Source organism: Microtus pennsylvanicus, chromosome 12 (genome assembly GCF_037038515.1).
Source record: "Microtus pennsylvanicus isolate mMicPen1 chromosome 12, mMicPen1.hap1, whole genome shotgun sequence".
Taxonomy (NCBI): domain Eukaryota; kingdom Metazoa; phylum Chordata; class Mammalia; order Rodentia; family Cricetidae; genus Microtus; species Microtus pennsylvanicus.
Genome location: NC_134590.1, coordinates 67,240,845 through 67,262,480, shown reverse-complemented (window position 1 = coordinate 67,262,480; position 21,636 = coordinate 67,240,845). Strand labels below are relative to the sequence as shown.

The 21,636-nt window shown below is 48.0% G+C and overlaps 2 protein-coding genes across 2 annotated transcripts in view; one reads left to right on the top strand and one right to left on the bottom strand.

Moving 5' to 3' along the window:
* Positions 1-168: 168 nt before the first annotated feature.
* On the bottom strand, positions 169-11,773 carry Ykt6 (YKT6 vesicular SNARE protein). The gene is made up of 7 exons (XM_075944249.1): positions 11,519-11,773; positions 8,533-8,615; positions 6,117-6,217; positions 5,106-5,210; positions 4,784-4,849; positions 2,969-3,070; positions 169-1,947 (listed from the first exon to the last, which is right to left on the bottom strand). Exons 1-7 carry the CDS (start codon positions 11,620-11,622, stop codon positions 1,912-1,914), a joined length of 597 nt encoding a protein of 198 aa, XP_075800364.1. The 5' UTR covers positions 11,623-11,773; the 3' UTR covers positions 169-1,911.
* A 6,961-nt stretch (positions 11,774-18,734) lies between these two features.
* The window catches only part of Gck (glucokinase), a 35,812-nt gene continuing 32,910 nt past the window's right edge, over positions 18,735-21,636 (top strand). Inside the window, exon 1 of the mRNA XM_075944248.1 lies at positions 18,735-19,227. Within this exon, the coding sequence (XP_075800363.1) occupies positions 19,183-19,227 (45 nt within the window). The 5' untranslated portion in view covers positions 18,735-19,182. The remainder of the gene's footprint in view (positions 19,228-21,636) is intronic.

Genomic DNA, 21,636 nt, shown 5'->3' with positions numbered 1-21,636 from the left:
CTGGTTACAGTAAACAAGGAAATAGGATTCCTACCAGGAAAGCCTGGAAATTTATCTGGGACAGGATTCTAGTACCTGCGGGAACAAAGTACCCGGTATCTCCCCACCCTTCAGTGGCTGGGTTGGAGACAGATTTCCCTGAAGCTAAAAGTAAACACAGGACAATACTGGAATTTCAAAAGACAATTTTATCTAGACAGAAACCTTCAAACAGAACAGAGAAATTAGGCATTATTAAAATACACTTTTGCCAAGTGATTTAACATTAGAATATAATGGGGGGAGGGACAGGAAACACATGGCAATTCTCCATTGAAGGGCAAGTGATACCCGGTAGGACAGCCATAAGGGTGAAAGTTGCCTCTTTCCAATAAACGTCTGCCTCCACCCCCCTTCCCCAGCACCCTCCAGAGCAAGAAAACAGGCGCACCCAGGCCATTTACTCCACCTCGAGTGCCAGCAACAGACGGGATCTGTGCTGTCCAGGGCCCTGGGACGGGGAGGTCTGTGACAGCAGGAAAATGACACAGGCAGGCCACTCCAGGGGGGAGCCTGAGCCCTTTGGCTAGCAGTACCCAGAACAATAGGCAGATATACTATAAGTAAGGATTTTGAAAGCCATAGTAGACACCCCCTCCCCATACGGACACTCTTGAGGGTAGCTCAACAGGCTCAGGGCAGGGATCATCAGAGTAAGACAACTCTGGCTCAGAACTCATGGAGGCTAGCATCCCAGCGGTTGCTTCTGGGGAGACAGGCTCTCACGACATACTCTGTGCACAGCAGAACAGGAAGAGGCCATGTGGGACCCAGCACATCCTGGGCTCACCACACAGACTATGCTGGCAGTGGGTGCTAGCTCACACCAACCTGTCAACATCTTCTACCCTGCGGCTGTCTCTGATTGGGAAGGGGCTGTAAGCCAGAACTGGACAGAACACAGTTGGGTGCTGGGACCCTTCGGGCTGCTGGCACCTGTCCCTGGTACCCACAGAAATGACTTGCTCAAACATGTAGGCCCCAAGCAGTTGCCAAAACAGTCTTGTAGACAGAGACAAACAAAACCAGCTTTGAGAGATGACAGCACCCACTACTTCAATCTTAATGTCAAAGTCCAACTGCAAGTCACGGCGGGTGTGCCTCCACACTGGACAGCTGAGGGCACCTGTGTCTGCGTCTTCCCTTGAAGATGGACACTCCCAGCTGACCCTCCCGACACCAGAGCAGCCCCAGTCTGAACAGTCTGCTGGCTGATAAAACCACAACTCACACATCTTGCCCTTCTAGCCCATTCTAAGTACCTCCCACAAGTTTGTGGCACTGGACGAAGGTACTTAGGATGGGCCCTGTTCCTGGCAGATGCCAATTCTAGCAGACAGTTAAGTCAAACAGAGGGGATCCAGTGACCACTTTGACAGTCCTCACTCATGGTAAGCTTCTCCCAGCCCCCACAGTGCAAGAGACTAGAATTCCGGAGTGTTCAAACTCTGCCCACCCAGCCCTATCACCCGAGACCCCCTCCCCCCCACCCCATTCACTGGAGAGTTAATATCATTAATGCACAAATGAAATCCTAAGTCGCATCAAGGATCAGGAAAAAGATTCCCTCCCACAGAGCCTTCAGGGTTAGCTGAGAATAAGCCCTTCAGCACCTATAAGAGCCACTTAGAGTTTATGGTTTCATTTTCCCAACATTACATCTTTGAGGACCTCAAATTCTTTCCCGAAGTCACAGCCACACATGTGAACGTCAATGTTCCCACCCTTAAGTCATCCCTCCATTCCTCTTGAGAACATCAAAATAAAAACAGCCAGTCTGCCTGGCTCCAGATCTTCAGGGTATCGCTTCATCTGCAGGAGTTGCAGTTCTGATGTGACACGACGATCCAGCGCCTGCCTCTGTGGGCCACATCACATGATTGCACAGCATGAGTTTTGTTTCCGGGCCTTGAAAGAAAAAGAAAAAAAAATAGGATGAAGGGTGCCAAGGAGGGCCGGAGGTCTACAGGGTGCAGGCCTTCAGTGGACAGAACTCCACTGAAGTGAGCAGACAAGAGAAAGCAAAACCAACTACAGGGATGGCCCTCAGGGCTTCGAAAGAAGCTTGCCCACAGTGACACTGCTTCCATTGCTAGTCTGGGCTCCTTACATTTATTTCACACCCCACTAACGCTCTCAATAAATTCATAAAGTTCCTGATGTCAGACCATGTGTAAGCAGTAATAGAAACTGGACTGGCTGAGCATCTCGGTGCTATTGTGCCTGTTCTCACCTACTCATCAGAGGCCTCCTAACCCCACTGGTCATCTTCCTCCAATACGCAACTCAGCGTAAACACCACAATGGGCCAAGAGTACAATGTTGGGCTGAGGAGAGAGCTCAGCAGTTAAGAGCACTGGCTGCTCTCCAGAGGGTCAGGATTCAATTCCCATCACCCACATGGCAGCTCACAACCACCTCTACCACCAGGTTCAAGGAATTCTATGTCCTCTTCTGGTCTCTAAGGGCACCAGGCATTTATGTGGTATACATACATACATGCAGGCAAAACATCCATACGCATTAAACAAAACACGATGTTCACAGTTAAGAATTTAAGTAATGCCTGGAGAGAAACTCAGTCAACAGAAGAGCCCTGCCACTAGGAGGGAAGTGTGGTAGAGAACTAACAGATGTAGAAAGGTGAGTTGCTGGCATCTTAAGGACTAACGCCTAACTGCTCTGCCAACAGAGGAATCAGAATGGGAAATGGGTGCTGGCTCTGAACCCAGCCAGGTATAACCTCAGTCAAGCAGAATGCCTGAGTGTAAGCTGCCAATCACTGAGGCTTACGTACTTTAGACTCCCACACTCCAACGCCAACGAGTGGTACCCCAATCCAACCTTGGTTAAATAAAGAGTGCCAGAGAACAAGCTGCAATGGCTCTATGGGAGGGGATACCCTGGGGGGCCAGGCAGTGCTACTCACAGTTTTATAGAAGGCTTTTGACTGTGTTCCCAGCACTTCTGATTTGGATACCAGGTCATCAAGCTTCTCGCCTCGCTCTAACAAAGACTCCATGGTGTTATGCTAGACAAAAGAGAGAAGTTAAGTGGCTGCTGATGACAGGCCCTGACGAAGGCTGAATGGCTAGAACTACCTCCGCTGGGCCCCAACAGACACCAACAAGCACTTGGACATAGTCAAGCCGATAGGACAGGGCCTCGGGCCTTCCCATAGTTCTCCCCAGCACAGATTCAGTTAAGAACTGCCCTAGGAAAGCTTGTATTTGTACTTGGGTGCTGTAAGCACGCATGTGCAGAGGAAGACACACATGAGTACTACATGACTGTACTAGGATGGGTAGTGGCTACCCAAAATTCACATCCACCCAGAACCTCTGAATGTGACCTCGTTTGGAAATAAGGTCTTGGCGAGTGTTGTCAGTTTAAGATGTGGTGATGCTGGATTAGGGTGGCCTGAATTCCATAACTAGCATCTTCATAAAAACAGAAACGCAGACAGAAGACTGTGTGATGACACAGGAGAAACTAAGGACAGCAAGCACTGCCAGCAGCTATCAGAAGCCAGAGAAAGGCCTACAGCAGACATTATTCACATGGCCCCAAGAAGGCACCAGCCTGACTCAAAATTCCAGTCTCCTGGGAAAGAGTACTTGAGTGGTTCAAAGTCATACAGTTTATGGCTACTTCTGAGCAGCCATGGAAACTTATATGGTGGAAAAGCTGTGCTATCTGACTCAGGAGCCAGAGAGCTTGAGATGAGACAAGTCCTAGCATGTGCTTCAAGTAAAAACATAACACATTTCAGAGACTAAGGCTCAGTATGCAAAACATTCATTAGTAGGATTGGCGAGATGGCTCACTGTCTAAGAGCAATGGCTGCTCTTCCAAGGACCTGGGTTCAGTTCCTAGCACCCACATGGCAGCTCACCACCACCCCTAACTCCAGTTTCAGGAGATCCTAAGCCTTCTTCTGGCATCCGAGAGCACTGTATAAATATAGTGCCCAGGCGTAACATGCAAGCATATGTAAGGTAAAACACCCTTACATATAAAATAAAAAATAAAAAAGTTATAAAAAGTGAGTGTTTTATTCTACAGATATGGAGGAAAGATTTTGGATATCTGGGTTAAATAACATTAAATTTCAACTACTTTCATTTTGTCATTTAAAAATATGGCTCCTTCAAAATTCAAAATTACACATACAAATCATATACTCAATAGGTTACATGCCTGCTGGTAGCACCACGACAGGCAACTCTGGACCCTGAGATAGGCTTTTCTCTGTCAGCACCACAATCTCTGCCTTGGGGAAATAGGAGGACAGAGATGGAGGCCCTCACAAAAGCAGTGCTCCTGTTACCTGACTCATAACGAAGAGTAGCTCATTTCCTTCCCCCCCGACAGCTACTGCCAGGCAGCTGTACCCTTGTGTGAAATGGGATCAGTTGAGGACTTAGGCAAAGTGTCCTTTATTCCTGTACACAGCTAAGCAAATCATGTAGCATGAAGCATTCGCTGAAGGCTGGGAATGTAGCTCACTGGCAGAATGCTCACCCAGCAGTATATACTAGGATCACATTGATTCCCAGCCTGGTCCCCTCCAAGTAGAGGGTGCTGTGAACTAAGATGGGGCACACGAGAGTCTGATGAAGCTGGTGGAGTGGCAGTCACCATTTCCTGAAGCATGCTGACTATTGTTGAATTAAGAAGGACTGTTTGTGGCACTGCCTTCTATCCTTTGGTTCCCACATGTGTTCTCCGCCTCCCTGCTTACCAGAATGATTTTGGTTTCGTCCAGTTCAGCTTGTACTTTACTCATGGGATCAGCTTCTCGGGGGTTCTAGGAACCAAAACAAAAGCAAGACTAAAAATGGAGTCCTTACCTGTAAACAAACCTGAACTAAGGAAGCTGAACCAACTGTCACAATAAAAAGGCACAGAACAGAGAACTCAAAAGCCTGTCTAGAGCTAACTCTAAGTCCATGTTGTCCAGACAGATGGTTCACTGTGCACCAGCCTTGAACTACCTGGTTACTGAGCTTGCCCAGGCCACAGCACGTCGAGGCTGTCTCTAGAGGACATTTCTCTAAACTCACCTGGTATCTGCTAAGGTGACCATCCAGGGCTGTGTACTGGATTCTATCAGGTGACCCTACTGGCCAGTCTATCCTATCGACCTGCTTGGAGAATTCATCTAGTACCTGCAAAACAAAGGAAACTCAATATATCTCCCACCCATGCTCACCAGCACCCTCGGTGACCCAGCTTCACCAAGAGCACTCATCCCAAATGAGGCTCCTAGGCTCCCCGGGGTACCAGGACATCTAATGGCAAGAGAGCAGTCTAGGTTCAAGTCCCTCTTCTCAAATGTTTATGACTGAAACACATTTTAAGCAGTCTAGAAACAAAGTAAAGTGTCCAGCCTGAACTGCACCTGGAGAATGATAAAAGAATTCTCATTTTACACTAGTTTTAAACTGGCCCTCTAGTTTTCCAAGTAGTTCTTCCAGAAGGTGGTCTAGGTTCTTTGGATGGAAGCAACCACCAGATTCCACGTGCCTACAAGTGTTTTAATGCAACAGAGGACTAGGACAAGGCAGCTTCTGCCTCAGAGTTTATAATTACAAGTTCTTAGGTGCTAAACTCCATAGAGTGGGTGGGAATGGGTGTGGTGCTGGCATGCCTTTAACCTCAGTACTCAGGAGACAGAGACAGGCACAACTCTGAGTTTGAGGCCAACCTGAGCTACATTATGAGTTCCAGGCCAACAGGACTACATGTAAGACCTGTCTCAAAAAAAGAAAAAAAAAAGAAAAAGAAACAATAAAGTCCAAGAAGTCACTGATGTACACCAGGGGAGAGGGCTGCAGTGACTACAGGAGCCACAGCAAGACAAAGGGGACAGGCGACAGTTGCGCCCTATCTGGAGGAGGGGTAAGGCAAACCAGTGGCACGAGGGCAGAGTTAGCACAAGGATTTCAAATATCTCCTGGTTTGGGGAAAATGATGGCTGAAAATGTGGCCTCTGGACAAATCACCCCTGTGCTTCAGGTACTGGGTCTACCATGTTTCACACTTGCCATCCTGGCTTAGTCCACAACACTCACCTTCTCCAGCAAGGTAAAGGCCACTCTCGAAGGGTATTCACTGTCAGCAATGACCACACCTGCAAGACTGTCACTCCGGACGTAGACATGGCAAAGATACTCTGAGGAGACAAGAGATCTCACATGTGGCTGCTGACATGAGGGCTTCAGACACTCTGAATCTGCCAATGCGTCATAATGCTGGCTCCTGCTTTCTAGGTCAAACACAGCCACTCTGACACTCCTCTAGAACTCACCTGCTCTGAGTGAGACCAATGAAAGCTCTGTACCACAGTTCTGTGGGCCGTACCCAGGCACTGACTGATACCTTAGTTCCCGAGGACTATGTGTGTAATGAAATCGAAATGAGCTGCCAGGGATGGAAAACACACCAGAGGCAATATCCCTCAGAGAAATTCCAGATCACTGCCTTTAGCTCAGGCCAGGCCTGGCTAAATCTTGGCAAATTATGGCTTTCTGAGGCTCTATGCTGTTCTTAAGTTGAGGGTATACCAGGCAAGACAAGTTGATTCTATTTTCTTAAAATAATTTCTTCAAAGTGGCCGAGAAGCAGAAAATTGCCTCCTAGGGCTTCAACCTCCTGTAATACAACATGGCTTGACCTACTCCAGCCGGTGGTGGGTGGCCAAGAGGAACTGTCAGAAAAAAATGAGCCACTCCTGGCTGAGGTCTCTAGTGTTATTACACTAAAGCTGTTTACAGAAAGCCTCTACAAAATAATCATAATCCACAGGACTGTTTCAGAGATGAAATGGCTACCCACATCCCCAGAGTAAGAGGACCAAGGACAGGAGTTTACAAATAACAACACTCTTGTCCTAAGGATCTGACGCAGAAGATTCCCATATTAAACAGAGAGGAAAAACAAACGAGGAAAGGATTTCAAGTCCCAAGAATCAGAGTGGGGCAGAGATCAACAAGAACAGAGAGGAGGTGAGATGGAGAATTATCATCTTATTTTGTATACACTCCCAAATAAGAATGAACCAAACATGGAGTCAGTTTCCATAGAAACTGAGAAGCTTGCCAGTGTGAGAAACAGTCCTTGAGTGATCAAACCAGGAAGGGCAGACAACATGAAGGAGAGAGCACAGAGATACAATCACAAGTCCTTCTCACTTCTGTAATCATCACTGCACAGATATTCTTCATGGAGAATACATGGTCAGTATTGCTGACAGCATCTATGTCTGTGACTCTGTCATCAATTAAGGAACTCGATCCTCAGGCTACCGTCTATGTGAGGCTATTGTCTTAGTTAGGGTTCCTACTGCTGCAATGAACACCATGACCAAAGCAAGTTGGGGAGGAAAGGGTTTATTTGACTTATACTTTCAGATCATAGTCCATCACTGGAGGAAGTTAGGACAGGAAGAAAATCAAGCAGGGCAAGAACTTGGAGGCAGGAGTTGATGCAGAGGTCATAGAGGAGATGCTCACCGGCTTGCTTCCCTTGGTTTGCTCAGCACACTTTCTTACAGAACCTAGGACCACCAGCTCAGGGCTGGGCCCTCCTCCGCTGATCACTAACTGAGAAAATGCCTTACAGCTGGATCGCAAGGAGGCATTTCCTCAGCTGAGGCTCCTTCCTCTGATGACTCTATAACTTGTGTCAAATTGACACACAAAACCAGCCAGTACAGTCGTCTTTGTTTATACCTGATGAAATTCATGTAACTTCCAATTTGTTTGTGACGTGTGTGAGTCTAAATAAATGCCCCAAACTGATATCCAAAACCTGAGTTATGAAATAAAGGAAAGATTCTGCTCAAACAAAATAAAACCAACTTAAGGAGCACAAAACACAGTATTACCTCACAAGTGCCAGCAAGAAATCCTCTTTTGAAGCACCTGCAACTCTGGGAGGAAAAGTAGAATGGCAAAAAAAAAAAAAAAAAAAAAACAACCAACCAAACAAACAAAAAAAACCCAGGCGGTGGTGGTGCATGCCTTTAAAATCCCAGCACTCGGGAAGCGGAGGCAGAGGCAGGTAGATCTCTGAGTTCAAGGCCAGCCTCACTTACAGAGTGAGTCCCAGGACAACCAAGACTGTTTCACAGAGAAACAATGTCTCAAAAACCCCCCAAAACAAACAAACAAAAAATAAAAACCAAAAGTAGAATAGGAAGGCTGCTGACGGCCTAAGAGAATCTCCCTGTCACTGCTCAGCCAGCCCATCAAGCTCAGGTGGGGGAGAGTCTAATCTTTACTGAAGGCAAGCTGTGCAAGTACAGCTGCACAGCAAGTTTCATATAGTGAGCATTGGGTTCAGAATTCTGTATAAATAGGAGAAGCAACAAGAGAAGGGATAGCAAAAGATTTGGTCCTGGGAGCAATGATATGGTACAGGAAGCACCGCGCGCTGTCTACAGTGTGACAGCCAGGCAGCACTCAGAAGGTGGTTGAGTCCTCTTACCTTGTTCCTTGACAGAGGCTCTGCTGCCTTTTGTTGAGCGTTCCACAATCAGCTGACTGGTAAAGGTCATGAATTCCTGAACACTAGGAAATACAACACATATTTATAACCTTCTTCCAAGTCACAGTGGAACAAGACCTCTGAGGTTCTAAGTTAAGGAGACATTCATTGCCTCTTATTTCATTCCCTCTTAACCTTAGAAACAATAATAAGCACATTATAAATGAACACAAATGCATATACCATTATTCAAGTCATATCTGTGTACCTACCGCTTCCAGATAGCTGAGACATTTTCTTTAGACTTCAGTCAATTTAACATTGCAATTGAAACATGATTTGGGGTCCAGTGATTTGGCTCTTTGGATATAAGCACCTACTGTCAAGCCTGCCAACCTGAGTTTGATCCCTGGGACTCACATGGTAGAAGGAGAGAAATGACTCCCACAAGTCCACGCCCACACACATACACACACAGGAAATAAAAATGTGACTGAGATTTTTAGAAAACCAACATGCTTGGGATCTAGTGGCAAAACAGAAAGCAGCGTTCGTACTGGTTCCCAAGAAGCAGCATAAATACACACTGCTCTAGAAAAACACAAGTGGCCAAATCTGTCAGGCAAAAGCGCACCAGTAAGGGCTGTGGCCACAGAGTAGACCCTGGCTGGGAATGTCACAGACCTATACCCTGAGAGAGAGCGCCTGGTCAGGTCTCTATGTCCTGAGCACTGTGGGAGGAATGGAAAGGAACAGCTTAGTCAGGGTAAAAAGTGGCTCCTAAAGCTGCAGCAGAGGTTTGTCATGGGCCCAAAGCAGAGGTGTAGACCTGGTCAGAACGGAAGAGCTTCAGCAGATGGTCCAGCCAGAACAGACGAAAGCCTTCAACTGGAGATGCATGATAAAGGGCAGTCAGAACAGGGCTGTTTGTTGGCTTTTTTTGAGACAGGGTCTTTGTAGCCCTGGCTGTCCTGGAACTCTTACACAGACCAAGCTGAGAGACCCACCTGCCTCTGCCTCTTGAGTGCTGGGATTAAAGGTGTGCACCATCATACCTTGCAGTAAGGATTCTAAACAATATCTGAAGATCTAACTCTGAGCTTTCCAGTCTACGTGTCACGAAAATCACTGTGCTGACTAGGTAGTGAGAGTCCGGGGTGATAGTTAAAATGAGTTCATATAGGAAAAGCCCTGGTACCTTACCTGGCACACAGTATACTATTATTATCCTGAGGGAACGGCATGGTCAGAATAATCACACAAAAAAAACATTCTTTAATTTTTTTTCTTAAATCCCCAAGAAAGCCTTTGCAATAAAACTAAAAAGACAATATCTAGAGCAGGAGTATAGTCATGTAATTAGGAAGAAGCGCATTAACTGTGAGACTATCAAAGACTTTGGTGACCATGCTAACACGAAAGATGAATGGGAACACGTATCTCTCCGTGTCACTGCTGGTCATCTGAGATAGCTAACGTAAGGACGCCAAGGAGGACAGCAGTGGTACAGTGAAAGCTCCGGGAATCTCGCATATAAATAGGGAAAAGCTGAAAGACCTAGAGCCAAGTTGGCACCAAAAGGTTCCCTCAGAGAAAAACAACGTCAAGCACAGAACAGAGGCCAGGGAACATAAAGTAGAGAAGCAGGAAGAGCTAGAAGGAGCCAAGAGCTCACACAACGATTCCATGCCTGGGAATAGACACCCCAGAAGACTGTGAGCTGGGTCTCTGTGTGTTCACATGGGTGCACACTGGCACCATCCTCGGGAGCTATCCACCTTAGATGAGGCTGGCTTGGCGCTCACAGAGTAGGCTGGGCCAGAGGGCCAGTCACTATGCCCTGACCCCCATCATCTGGTCTCTACCTCCACAGCTTTGGAAGCACAAGTGTGTGCCACAACACCCAGCTATTTTTTTAACCTGACTATTTGGGACCAGACTCAGGCCCTCATGTAGCAAGCAGTGTCCTGAATGGGCTATAACTCCCAACCCCTTGCTAACTTTATTCACATAAAACTCAATAGTGTATAGACTTCAAAAGGAAGAAAATTTTGGTATCTGCAGCAACATAGTAAGTAAAATCAGTGGGATACAAAAAGACAACCACTATACCCACGACTCCACGTATATGGAGTCAAGATCAGAGACAGAGCCCAAAAGGTCCTCTCCTGTTGGGGCCTTCTCCTTTTATGTCTGAGTCACTACGCCCGCCCCCACAAAGGGACTGGGCGTCTGTGGCACTTCCAATTAAAGCACCCCAGAACCTTTTAAAAGCCATTAAGTCCTACAAATTCAATGCTTCCTTCCAAATCAAAATTGTGGACCCTTTTTGATGGCCAGGGCCTAAATACTAAGAAAGAGAATATGAGTTTGACTTATGGCTGCACCCTACTCCCAATCCTTGAGGAACTGGTGACTTCAGTCATAAAAAGAATATCTCCATACAGCTCATACGGATTGCAGGAAAGGGCTCTGGGCAGCGGTTATCAACATGTGGATCACAACCCCTGTGGCAACCTTCTATTTCCAAAAATATTTGCATTACTATTCACAACAGTAGGAAAATTACAGATATAAAGTAGCAAGGAAAAAAATTTATGGTTTGGGGGGTCATCACAACGTGAGGAACAGTATTAAGGGATCACAGCGTTAGGAAGGTTAAGAACCACTGGCTTTGACAAAATACCAAGGAGGCTGTGAAGATACCAAAAACTGATTAAATCACTGGATGCAAGGTGGGAGTCAAAATGCTTATTTCTGAGTCTCTATACCCTACTTCACGACATTCAGTGGCGAACCTGGTAATCCGCACGATTTTCGAGTATTCTCCCAATCTTTCTACCACAGGGCGGTACTGTGGGATGGCAGGGACGCTGGGGACGGCTCCTCTGGCACAGCGCGCTGCCCGAGGCCATCGCGGGGCTCCCCCGAGAGAGACCCGACTCCCCGCCCTCCCGGCCCAGCCCCCAGGGCCCGGCCCACTCACCTGGACCTCTGGAAGAAACTGAAGGAAGACACGTCGTATGCGGCTTTGAGCAGCACCGCTTTGGGGTCGCCTTTGTAAAGGACGCTGAGGCTGTACAGCTTCATGGCGCCGCGCCTTCGGGCCGCCGGCTGGACCCCAGACCCGCTTACGGGAGCGCGGCCACCGTCCTTCAGAACAGCCGCGGCCGGCTGCTGACGGGGCCGCGCCGGCTTCTTCCTCCTGACTTGGGGGTCCACTTCCGGTTCCGGTCGAGGGTTGCACTTAATGCTCAACGGAGGACGGAAGTTAGAGTACACGCGTGCGCACATCTAAGAGGCGGGACGCGTCTCGTCTGCCGAGGTCGGTGCCAGGAGCGGCGGGCTCTGCCTGCGTGGCAGTGCTTTGGTGTGTGTTCTCTTCCGGGCTGTCGCGTGGACCCCGGCTGGCGGTCCTAGACAGTGCTGTGCCGTGCAACCCACGATCGACTTCTCGGTACGCTTTCCATGTAGCAGGCACCAGGCATATCCCCAAAACAGAGGACTAAAAGAAATGTCCTCAATCCCTTCCACTGCAGTAATAAACATCAGAAACGGTCACTGGCTGTGGCCAGGCCCAGTAACCCCTGATATGGGCACGCTTGTTCGACAAGCCCAGCGGTCAGATGCTGTCATCCGGTCCCATTTGCCTGCACTGATACAGTGACTCTACAGGCGGCAGGTGAGAACCATTTCTGTAGAAAATCGCTTCACCTAAAATTAAACAAAATGACCAGAAGGACAGTGAGTGGGCACAAACTACCTTGCAGAAAGAGATTTAGGAAAATAGTAAGAGGCAGAGCTGGGGTTCAACCGTGAACCCTAGAACGCTCAACAAACTCCCTTACAGCCCACCTCCATTCTTGGCACCTGTTCACGCTCCTCTCTGTATTCAGCCTCCCTTGGTCCCAGGAAGGCTCATCTGATCATATGCAAATCTCCCAAGCCAAGCTTGTTAATCTATTGCAAAGGATATTTGTCTTCCACTCCGTTTCCCCAGATGTTACCCAACTTGAATTCAGCCCCAGGACTTCCACACCACAAAAGTGAGGATTCTTCCCTCACCCTGTTAGCTTGGAAAATATCCTTTTTGTAGACATGTTGCTAAAAACGATAAAGTATAAGATTCCAAGCCCTACTCATTGCGGATGTTTAACAACGATGATGATGATTTGCATCGTTATCTATGTTCAATAATAAAGAAAGAAAGGAAGAAAGAAAACGAGCTCAGGACAGGCTGAAGGTGCCCTACCGGCTGTTGGAAGCAGAGATTAAAAGGCAGTCTAAGGTCTGAGCACTGTATTTTTATTTCTAGCTTTCGGTCACTGCTTGGTCATAAAAGAAAATTCTCTGGTTTTATGAGTAGAAATAAATGAATATCTTGTATACAACTTGCTTGTGAAGAGTTCATATGCATGTATACTTATGTATTCCTACATGTTGGGATATCACATATATGTATATCTAGATACATGTATATGTTTGTATATATGTGATTATGAACATATACATATATAAGCCTGTATTAGGGTTCTCTAAAGGAACAGAACTGACAGAATAAATATGCATATATTAAACAGGATTTATTAGCTTGACTTCAGGATGCTCTATAAGTAGGCTCACAATGGCTGTCTCACACTGGAGAGGCCAAGAATGTGGTAGTTACTCAGTCCTTGAGACTAGCTGTCCCAGTGGACTCAATCTGGTGCTGAAAATCTGGAGGATTCCTGGTGTCTTAGTTAGGGTTTCAAAAATCCTAACTGAAACACCATGGCTGAAAAGCAAGTTGCTGTTTACCACTGAAGGAAGTCAGGGACAGGAACTCAAACAGGGCAGGAACCTAGAGGCAGGAGCTGATGCGGAGGCCATGCAAGGGTGCTGTTTTTCATTGACTTGCTCAGCTCCCCCCTTTTTTAATTTGTGTATTTACTGTGTATACAGTGTTCTGTCTGCATGCCGGCCTGCAGGCCCGAAGAGGACATCAGATCTCATTACAGATGGTTGTAAGCCACCATGTGGTTGCTGGGAATTGAACTCTGGACCTCTGGAAGAGCAGCCAGTGCTCTTAACCTCTGAGCCATCTCTCCAGCCTACCTTCCCAGGACAACCAGCCAAGGGATAGCACCACCCACCATTGCCTGGGGCCCTCTCCCATTGATCACTAACTGAGAAAATGCCTTGTATCTGGATCTCATGGAGGCATTTCCTCAGCTGAGGCTCCTTCCTCTCTAATGGCTCTAGCTTGTGTCAGGATGACACACAAAACCAGCCTGTACACCTGGAGAGATTGGTCTTCGGCCTACATTTGAATCCCTAAGAATTTGGTTCTGATATAGGCGAAGGACTACAACAGCAACAGGGCTGTAGCCAACAGCCTGGAATTTCCTTCTATCTGGATTACCACCAGGGGGTGCTGCACAGATTTTAGGGTGGGTCTTCCTGCTTCATTTAATCCACTCTAGAAAATCTGTCACGGGAGCACCCAGTAGCTTGTGTTTTAGTTGACTCCAGATGAAGTTGATTTCACAGCCAAGGTTATTCACAATGATGCCAAAGACAAAGCAAACGTGCTAAAGAAGATTTAAGGGATCCAGTTGAAGAGTGTCCAGAAAGTCCTGCGCTGTCCTTGTCCTTCAGGAAGCCAGGAATGTGGGACGAGAAAAGCTTGCAAGCATGACTCGCTGAGATGACAAGCTCAGCCTCACGGCTGTGAGATGGTTTGGCTCTGGTGTCCAGTCTCCCCATGAGTCCTGAGAGAGAGCTCAGTGGGGAAGGCATTTGCTGCCAAGCCTGCTGACCTAAGTTTGATGCCCGGGACCTCCATGGTAGGAGAGAACCAAGTTGCTGTCTTACCTTCATATGCACACAGTAACATACATGCCAACCCCTGAATACTCACATGTATGTAGACACACTAGCACATAATAATATCATTAAATATATATATTTATAATACAATTTTAAGATTTTTTTTACATGTATGAGTGTCATTCTTTTTTGCTTTGTTTGGTTTTGAGACAGGGCTTCTCTGTGCAACAGTCCTGGTTGTCCTTGAACTCACTTTGTAGACTCTCTGAGATCTGCACACCTCTGCCTCCCAAGAGCTGGGATTAAAAGTGTGCACCACCACCACCCAGCTGTGCTACCACTGCCTGGCATGTTATTCTTGCATAGATGTGCAGGTGCCACGTATACGTATGGTGCCCACGGAGGCTGGAAGAGGGCATCCCATCATTAGATTCCCTGAAGTTAGAATTGCAGATGTCTGTTAGCTACCATATAGGTGCTGGGAACTAGACTCAGGACCTTTGCAAGAGCAGTTAGTGCTCTTAACTACTGAGCCATCTTCCCATATCATAATTTTTAAAAGGCCTCTTTGCAAACATATTTAGAATAACAGTTTCTATGACCAAAGACCCAGGTCCTTTGCATTTGTCCAGTGAAAAAGGCAATCACCCACCTGCCTCTGAAGCTTTGGCCAACTCACAAGAAGTGCTTACCCCAGCTACACAGCAGAGCCCCTAAGAAACCAAGGAGACATTGGAAGGGATTACTTGTGTGGTCAGACTTCTATGAGACCAGTTATCAAATTGTTGGTGCATGAATTGATATGCGTATGTATATTTATGTGTGTATATATATATATATATTAGGGCTAGGGCTAGAACCCAGATCCTCATTCATGCTAAGCAAGTCTCCCCTACTTGCTGCCTCCCTGCCCAAATCTGTACCCTCTTTGCATAGATTTAATAAGCTATACAAATTCTCAGCAGACCCTGACCTTAGGAACATCACTCCCATACCTCGACATGGGGATGTCCCAGTTTCCCCTGGGTTCTCTAGGCAGCAGCAAAGATAGACTTGGATTGCCACAAAATTTTATTTCTGCCACTGGCTATGTCGGTACAAAGGAAGGGTGGGGATAATGCAGTACTTGGGGAAGAAGGGATCGCAGCCAAGGAAGACAGGCCAGGTGAACCGTGTCAGAGCTTTCTGGGTTAGTGAGCCAGAGATTTGCAGACCGCCTTCCCTGCAGGGGCTTTCCCGAAGCTGTGTTTGTCCAAGAGACAGCCTTCCACGGCTGGGAACTAACTGTGCTGGACAAACACCAGGCATTTGAGATGGGAATACATAGTCATTCAGGCAGCTTGCTTATCCTGTCCCTGATACTTGATGGCTGTGGGCCAGCCCTGCAGAGGAAGTGGAAGGGAAGCTTCAGAGAAAATGGAGGAGCAGGCAGGAGAGCCTTCAGGGGTTACTCCTGCTCCACAGCCTGCATGGACTTCCCTTAGCCTCAGTGGGCATGGATCCCACCTGAGGATATGAGCATACAGAGGAAAGGTGAGAAAACGAGGTATTGCCCTCGGAGCTAGGCACACCAACCCAAGCCTAGTGGTACCCATAGCAACAGTCACAGAGGAAGAGTTCCTACAAGGAAACTCTGCCGTGGGCTGTGGATGCCGCCGATCCTCATGGCCTGTCCGGCCCAATCCTTAGCTATCAAGAAGCACCTACTGCACCAGACCAGACCTCACCACACCAACACTGGTCCTCCAAAGGGCTCCTGCCTCACACCGCACACAAAAAGCCACCCTAGGGATTGTGAGAGTAGCAAGACGTGTTAGAAGAGCAGCCAGAACACAAGGGATGCCATCAGAATTCTGGATGCTCCTAACATAGTCACAGAAAGGCTAATTGCTTGTTAAATAGGTGGTTTGGAAAGTGTTTGAGGCGGGATTGCTGTAAGATTGTGTCTCTTAGAAATGATGAGGAAGCTTTACCCATGATACCTCAACACTACGGCTACCTAAACAAGACCTGAGCAAGTATACACCAATAGACATGCTTACGTGGAAGAGGGAATCTCATAGGGCCCGACCCGGAAATAAAGAACTGCCAGCAGCCAAGGAATGCTGAGAGCAGGAGAAATAGTAGTCCCCTTTTATGAGCCCCCAGTTGGTTATCCAATACCAAGTGGTCAGCCCTGAAATCATATACGCAAAGTAACATTAACCAAACTGAACAGACTGTGGCTATATATTTATGCATATATATACATATATAACGATAACAGAAAAAAAGGCCATGGATTAGAGAAGGAGCAAGGGGGGGCACAGAGGTCTGAAAGGGGTTGGAGAGAGAGGAGAGAAAGGCAAAATTATGCAATTATCTTTTAATTTAAAAAAATCATAAACCAAATAAAATATTAGATTGAAAGGTATAAGAACATTTTTAGTTTTTCAACTTGGGAATGTAAAAGGCTTTCTTTAGCAAAACACTAATCCCTGAAAGAGGATGGGATTCATGAAAATGGATACTACTGTATGATGCAAGACACTATTAGTTAAGTTGTAAATTTAGCAGCAAACTGTGAAATACAACACACTTGGCAAACAAAAGATTATTAGATATTTTAGGTGTAATATAAAAATTGTTCTCACAGCTGATGGGCAGAAAACAGGTCAATAAAAACATAGTTATTGAACATATTGAAAAGTAATCCTTAACAGAAGAAATCCAGAGGCCTAGCAAGTTGGGGAGGAGAGGATGGTTTGTGGGTGTGAAAAAGATGCACTCGAATGAACCTGACATTGTGAAACCCATCACTTTGTACACTTCATACATATGCCGGGCTGTGGTGGCGCACGCCTTTAATCCCAGCACTCGGGAGGCAGAGGCAGGAGGATCTCTGGGAGTTTGAGGCCAGCCTGGTCTACAAGAGCTAGTTCCAGGACAGGCTCCAAAGCTACGGAGAAACCCTGTCTCGAAAAACAAGAACAAAAAAAAGAAAGAAAGAAAGAAAGAAAGAAAGAAAGAAAAAGAAAAAGAAGAAGAGCAAATACCGGGGCTGGAGAAATGGCTCAGTGGTTAAGAGCACTGACCACTCTTCCGTGGGGCCCTGAGTTCAGTTACCAGCACCTATCAGGCATCTCACGACTGCCTGGAATCCCAGCTCTAGGGTAGCTGATACCACTGGCCTTCATAGGCACCTATTCTCACTGCACATAGTCACACACACACACACAATTAAAAATAAAAAAGAAGAAACATAATCAATAGACACGAAAGAAGAGAGCATCACTTCCCAGTTCAAACATAATGAGAAGACAGGAAAACCATGAAGATTTATCTTCTCAGTGATTGATGACACTGTAGCCAAACTGCTAATGTTGGCAGAAGTATTAATAGATGGGTAAATCCAATTGAAAAGATCATGTGGTCCTAGCTGCCGAAGATCTAAGATGCACACACCCTTTGAACCAGAGATTTGCTTCTACAAACCATCACTGACAAACACTCAAACATATTTACTTGGGCAAAATGCCAAGATTTCTATCCTGGCTTTCCTGGAAACTGAAAACCTGAAACTGTCGGTGGAAGTTGATTTCAAAATACAGTATCTAGAAAGATCTACCCACCATTCCTGCTCACCCCACTGTTGCGTTCCAGAACAGTGGTGGCTCAGGTCAGGGGTTGGTAGCCACCCCATTCAATAAAACAGCCACTGGCTACACCGACTGCTTGAAAAAGGCCGGGCCCAACTAAGAAAAGCTGTAAGTGTGAAATGCCCACGGACCTCAGAGTTCTGGGTCAGAAACTCTGCATTGTGCTCCAGACCACTGCCACGGACTGAACTCTCCAGTTCTACCGTCTAGATCTTCCCGCTGCGGAGGCCAAGTTTAGTATGAACTGGGCTGGGCTGGGCTGGGCTGGTGACAGTGGAGCTGCTCTGGGCTGGGGCTTCCTGAGCTATGAACACACACAGTCGCATGGGCCTCTGCTTTAGTAGTGTGGGCTCAGCTGGGCGTGTGTGGCTCAGGCCCACCATCCAGTTCAGGTTTTAGAACAGGAGGAAGGGAAAGCAGCAAGAAGTTGCTAGCAGTCCCCATTACACACAGCCAGGCTGGCAGCCAAGAGCCAAGCCCTCTCTGTTCTTCTAGTTCTCAGATAAGAGGCCTCTGCTCCTCAGTAAGTGTGACAGGCACTGAGGCGCTGACCTGGGGACTAAGCAGGTGGTAATGTCTACCAGGCCTGCAGTCACTGTGGTGACAGAGTGACAGAGTGGTCACCATGGTGACAGGAGTAGAAGCCTTTGGCCATCAGTCCTAGTTTTCTGCATGGTAGCTCTAATGACAGAATGGTCACCATAGAAACCGCAGGCCTCTCAGGAGCACAGAGGCCCTTGCGGGAGAAATCTACTCCACACCTGGTAGGAACAGAGGCACTGACTGTGACTGAGCCCAGAGAAGAAAGCTGGGCCAGGAGGGACAGTTACCTGTTGCCTCATTACTCGAAAGCCACCCCCAAGCCACAGGAGGGAGACACCTTTTCTGCTGAGTCTGTCTCAGACCACCAAGCCGGCGCAGCTCAGCATAACTGGGAGAAAGTCAACCAGCACTGAGGACATTTCCCTGGGAGCACATGGCTCCTCCTGGAGCACACTGGGCCTGAGGATGCCTGGGCGGGGAGAGGGCCAGAAGAGAACATGAAAAGGAGGAAACCGTGACCTCAGCCAGCTGCGGTGGACTGTAGTCTCTGAGGCCTGGCGCTGGTTGTGGCTGTGTGGGAGAAACCTGGGCTAGTTCTGCTTTGGAGATCTGGTGGGGAACACTGAGGGGTCCCAGCTCGCCCGGGCTGGCAGCGGCTCAGATGCTGGATGATAAAACCAGGATGGAGGCCACCAAGAAGGAAAAGGTACCTACCTCCTTTTAAGAGCATCCCTTTGCGTGTGCCCGACACTCAGAGAGTTGGCCCCACCAAGAAGGGTCTGCATCTCAGAATGTGCTTTTCTTTACAGAATCTTTAAGAAAGATGGGGCTGGGGGTGCTTGTGGGGTGGAAAGATTTCTTCTTCCTAGGCTTGTGAGCCAGGAGAGGAGCTGCACCGAGATCTGGGAAGCGATCTGCTGGAGACTCTGAGGTGGGGGGAAGGGGAATCAGAGATCCAATTGGGGCGTTTGGCTGCCTGAGGTGTTAGTGGGACGAACCTACTGCCTAATTTTGAGGTGGTACTGAAGCACCACAAGTCAAAGGCCTCCTTCTCCTCACAGCACTTCACAGGGGGCCTGAGGGCAGCTGCTCCGCGGTGAAGAGCATAGGGCGGTCCTTTCCCCAACGACAGAGAGTTCCAGGTGCTGTCAGCGCTGGCCCTGGGTGAGCAGTGAGCAAGGAAAGAGACAGGGACAGCACATGCTTGCCGTGAAACCTGAGTGGGGAAGATGGCAGAGTTCCCATTCTCAAGTGAGCAGGATTCAGTCTCCCATTCTGGAGATGGCAGGGTTCCCATTCTCAAGTGAGCAGGCTTCAGGCGTTCGGGGCTTGGTTTTGCCTGGCTTCTCTCCTCTTTGTGTGAAATGGCAAGGTCAGCATAAACACCCCCTAGCCTGTCTCTGCCAGGGCTGATGATGTTAGAAAACATCCATCGGGCCAGCTTGAGTGAGAGGCCCACATGGTGCAGAAAGCGACGGGCCAGGACCTCAGTAAAGTCTCACAGGTGCCTCCCACTGGCTCTCTGGTTTAGTTAAGAAATGCCAAAGTAGAGAACCACTCCACCACCCTTGGGGAGCACAAGGTGGCTGGAAACAGAAGGTGAACATATGGGTTGGAGAGCTGGTGATTTTTCCATAATGGGAAAAAAGCTATGGGGTGTCTGTATACGTGGTTACCTGATTCGGGCAGGCAATGGCCTCATGTTCATTTGAGGTCTGGACCTTGCCCACTAGAAGGGAGATGGGCATCAACTCTCCTCGTAAGTTGCTGTGTATGCCCTGACTTCCCAGAGCTCTTTTGCCGCTCCCCTCCCCCCCCCCCCGGCGCCAAGAGTCTTTAAAGCACACACTTGGATGTGTCTGTCTATGTCTACTGTGTGCATAGGGGTCCCTGACTTGGCCAAGCAAGGCACATTCGCTGCTCTGAGTAGCTAAGGTAGCATTAGAAGCTACTGGATTCAGAAGGCATTAGACTCATCAGCTCCCTAATTCCTGCTCTTACCTACATAGCATGTATCCAAACCTCTAATTCCCTGTGCCTCTGCTACTGACTTGATACATCTGAGTCCTGCCGGATGGAATCTTCTGCAATCCACGGCCAGATCTGTGCTTCTCTCTCACTGCCCAGTATGAGTTTGTCCCTGAGGGAGGTGATGTCTGGACCTCAGTGGACAGACAGGTCAGGCTGAGTCTGGAGGCCGCCACTTGGCCTCTTTGGGCCTATGACTGATAGCTAATTCATTAGAACAATGATGTTTGCCTCCGCCAGCTGCTAAGAGGACGGAGCTCTGCCTGTCAGGATGGTCAGCTGCAGGGCTGAGCTCATTGACGAGCTGGGTAGACATCCTGGAAATGGGGGTGCTTAGCTAAATGGATCCACAGGTCCTAATGGGAGTCTCCTGTTGCCACCAATAAGAACTTAAAACAGCAGCACACACTTGCTCTGTTAAAGTTCTCGATCTAAAATGAATCTCCTGGGGTTAAAATAAAGGTGTCGGCAGACCTGGCTCCTTCTGGGCACTATAGAGGAACCCATTTCCTTTTCCCTTCAAGCTTCTACAGGTCAGCCGAATTCCTGGGCTCACGCTCCTTTCTTCCACATTCAAGGGTGGCAGCTGCATCTCTCTCACTCGGCTTCCATCATCACAGAGCCTCTCCTCCCTGGCCCCCTTATGATAACCAGTGTTATCCAAACAGGTAACCCAAGGTCATCTCAGTCACTAACTCAATCACATCTCCCAAGTCCTTCTTACCACATAAGGTGACATACTCTCAGGTCCCAAGCGTTGGGACATCTGTAGGAACCATGACTCTGCCTCTTTTACTGTCCTGTCTCCCACATGAATATCCCCTCACCCACAAGCTCTTCCTTGACTCTCCCTCACATCCCACTGGCCTTGCACATTAACAGCTCTGGGTTTGACAGCAGATGCAGTCAAATCCATGCCACACCCACTTCGGCAGATGCCACACCCCTCAGCAGATGCCACACCCACTTGGCAGGCGCCACACCCCTCGCCAGATGCCACGCCCCTCAACAAATGCCACACCCCTCGGCAGATGCCACACCTATTTGGCAGGTGCCACTCCCCCTCGGCAGATGCCCCACCTCCTCG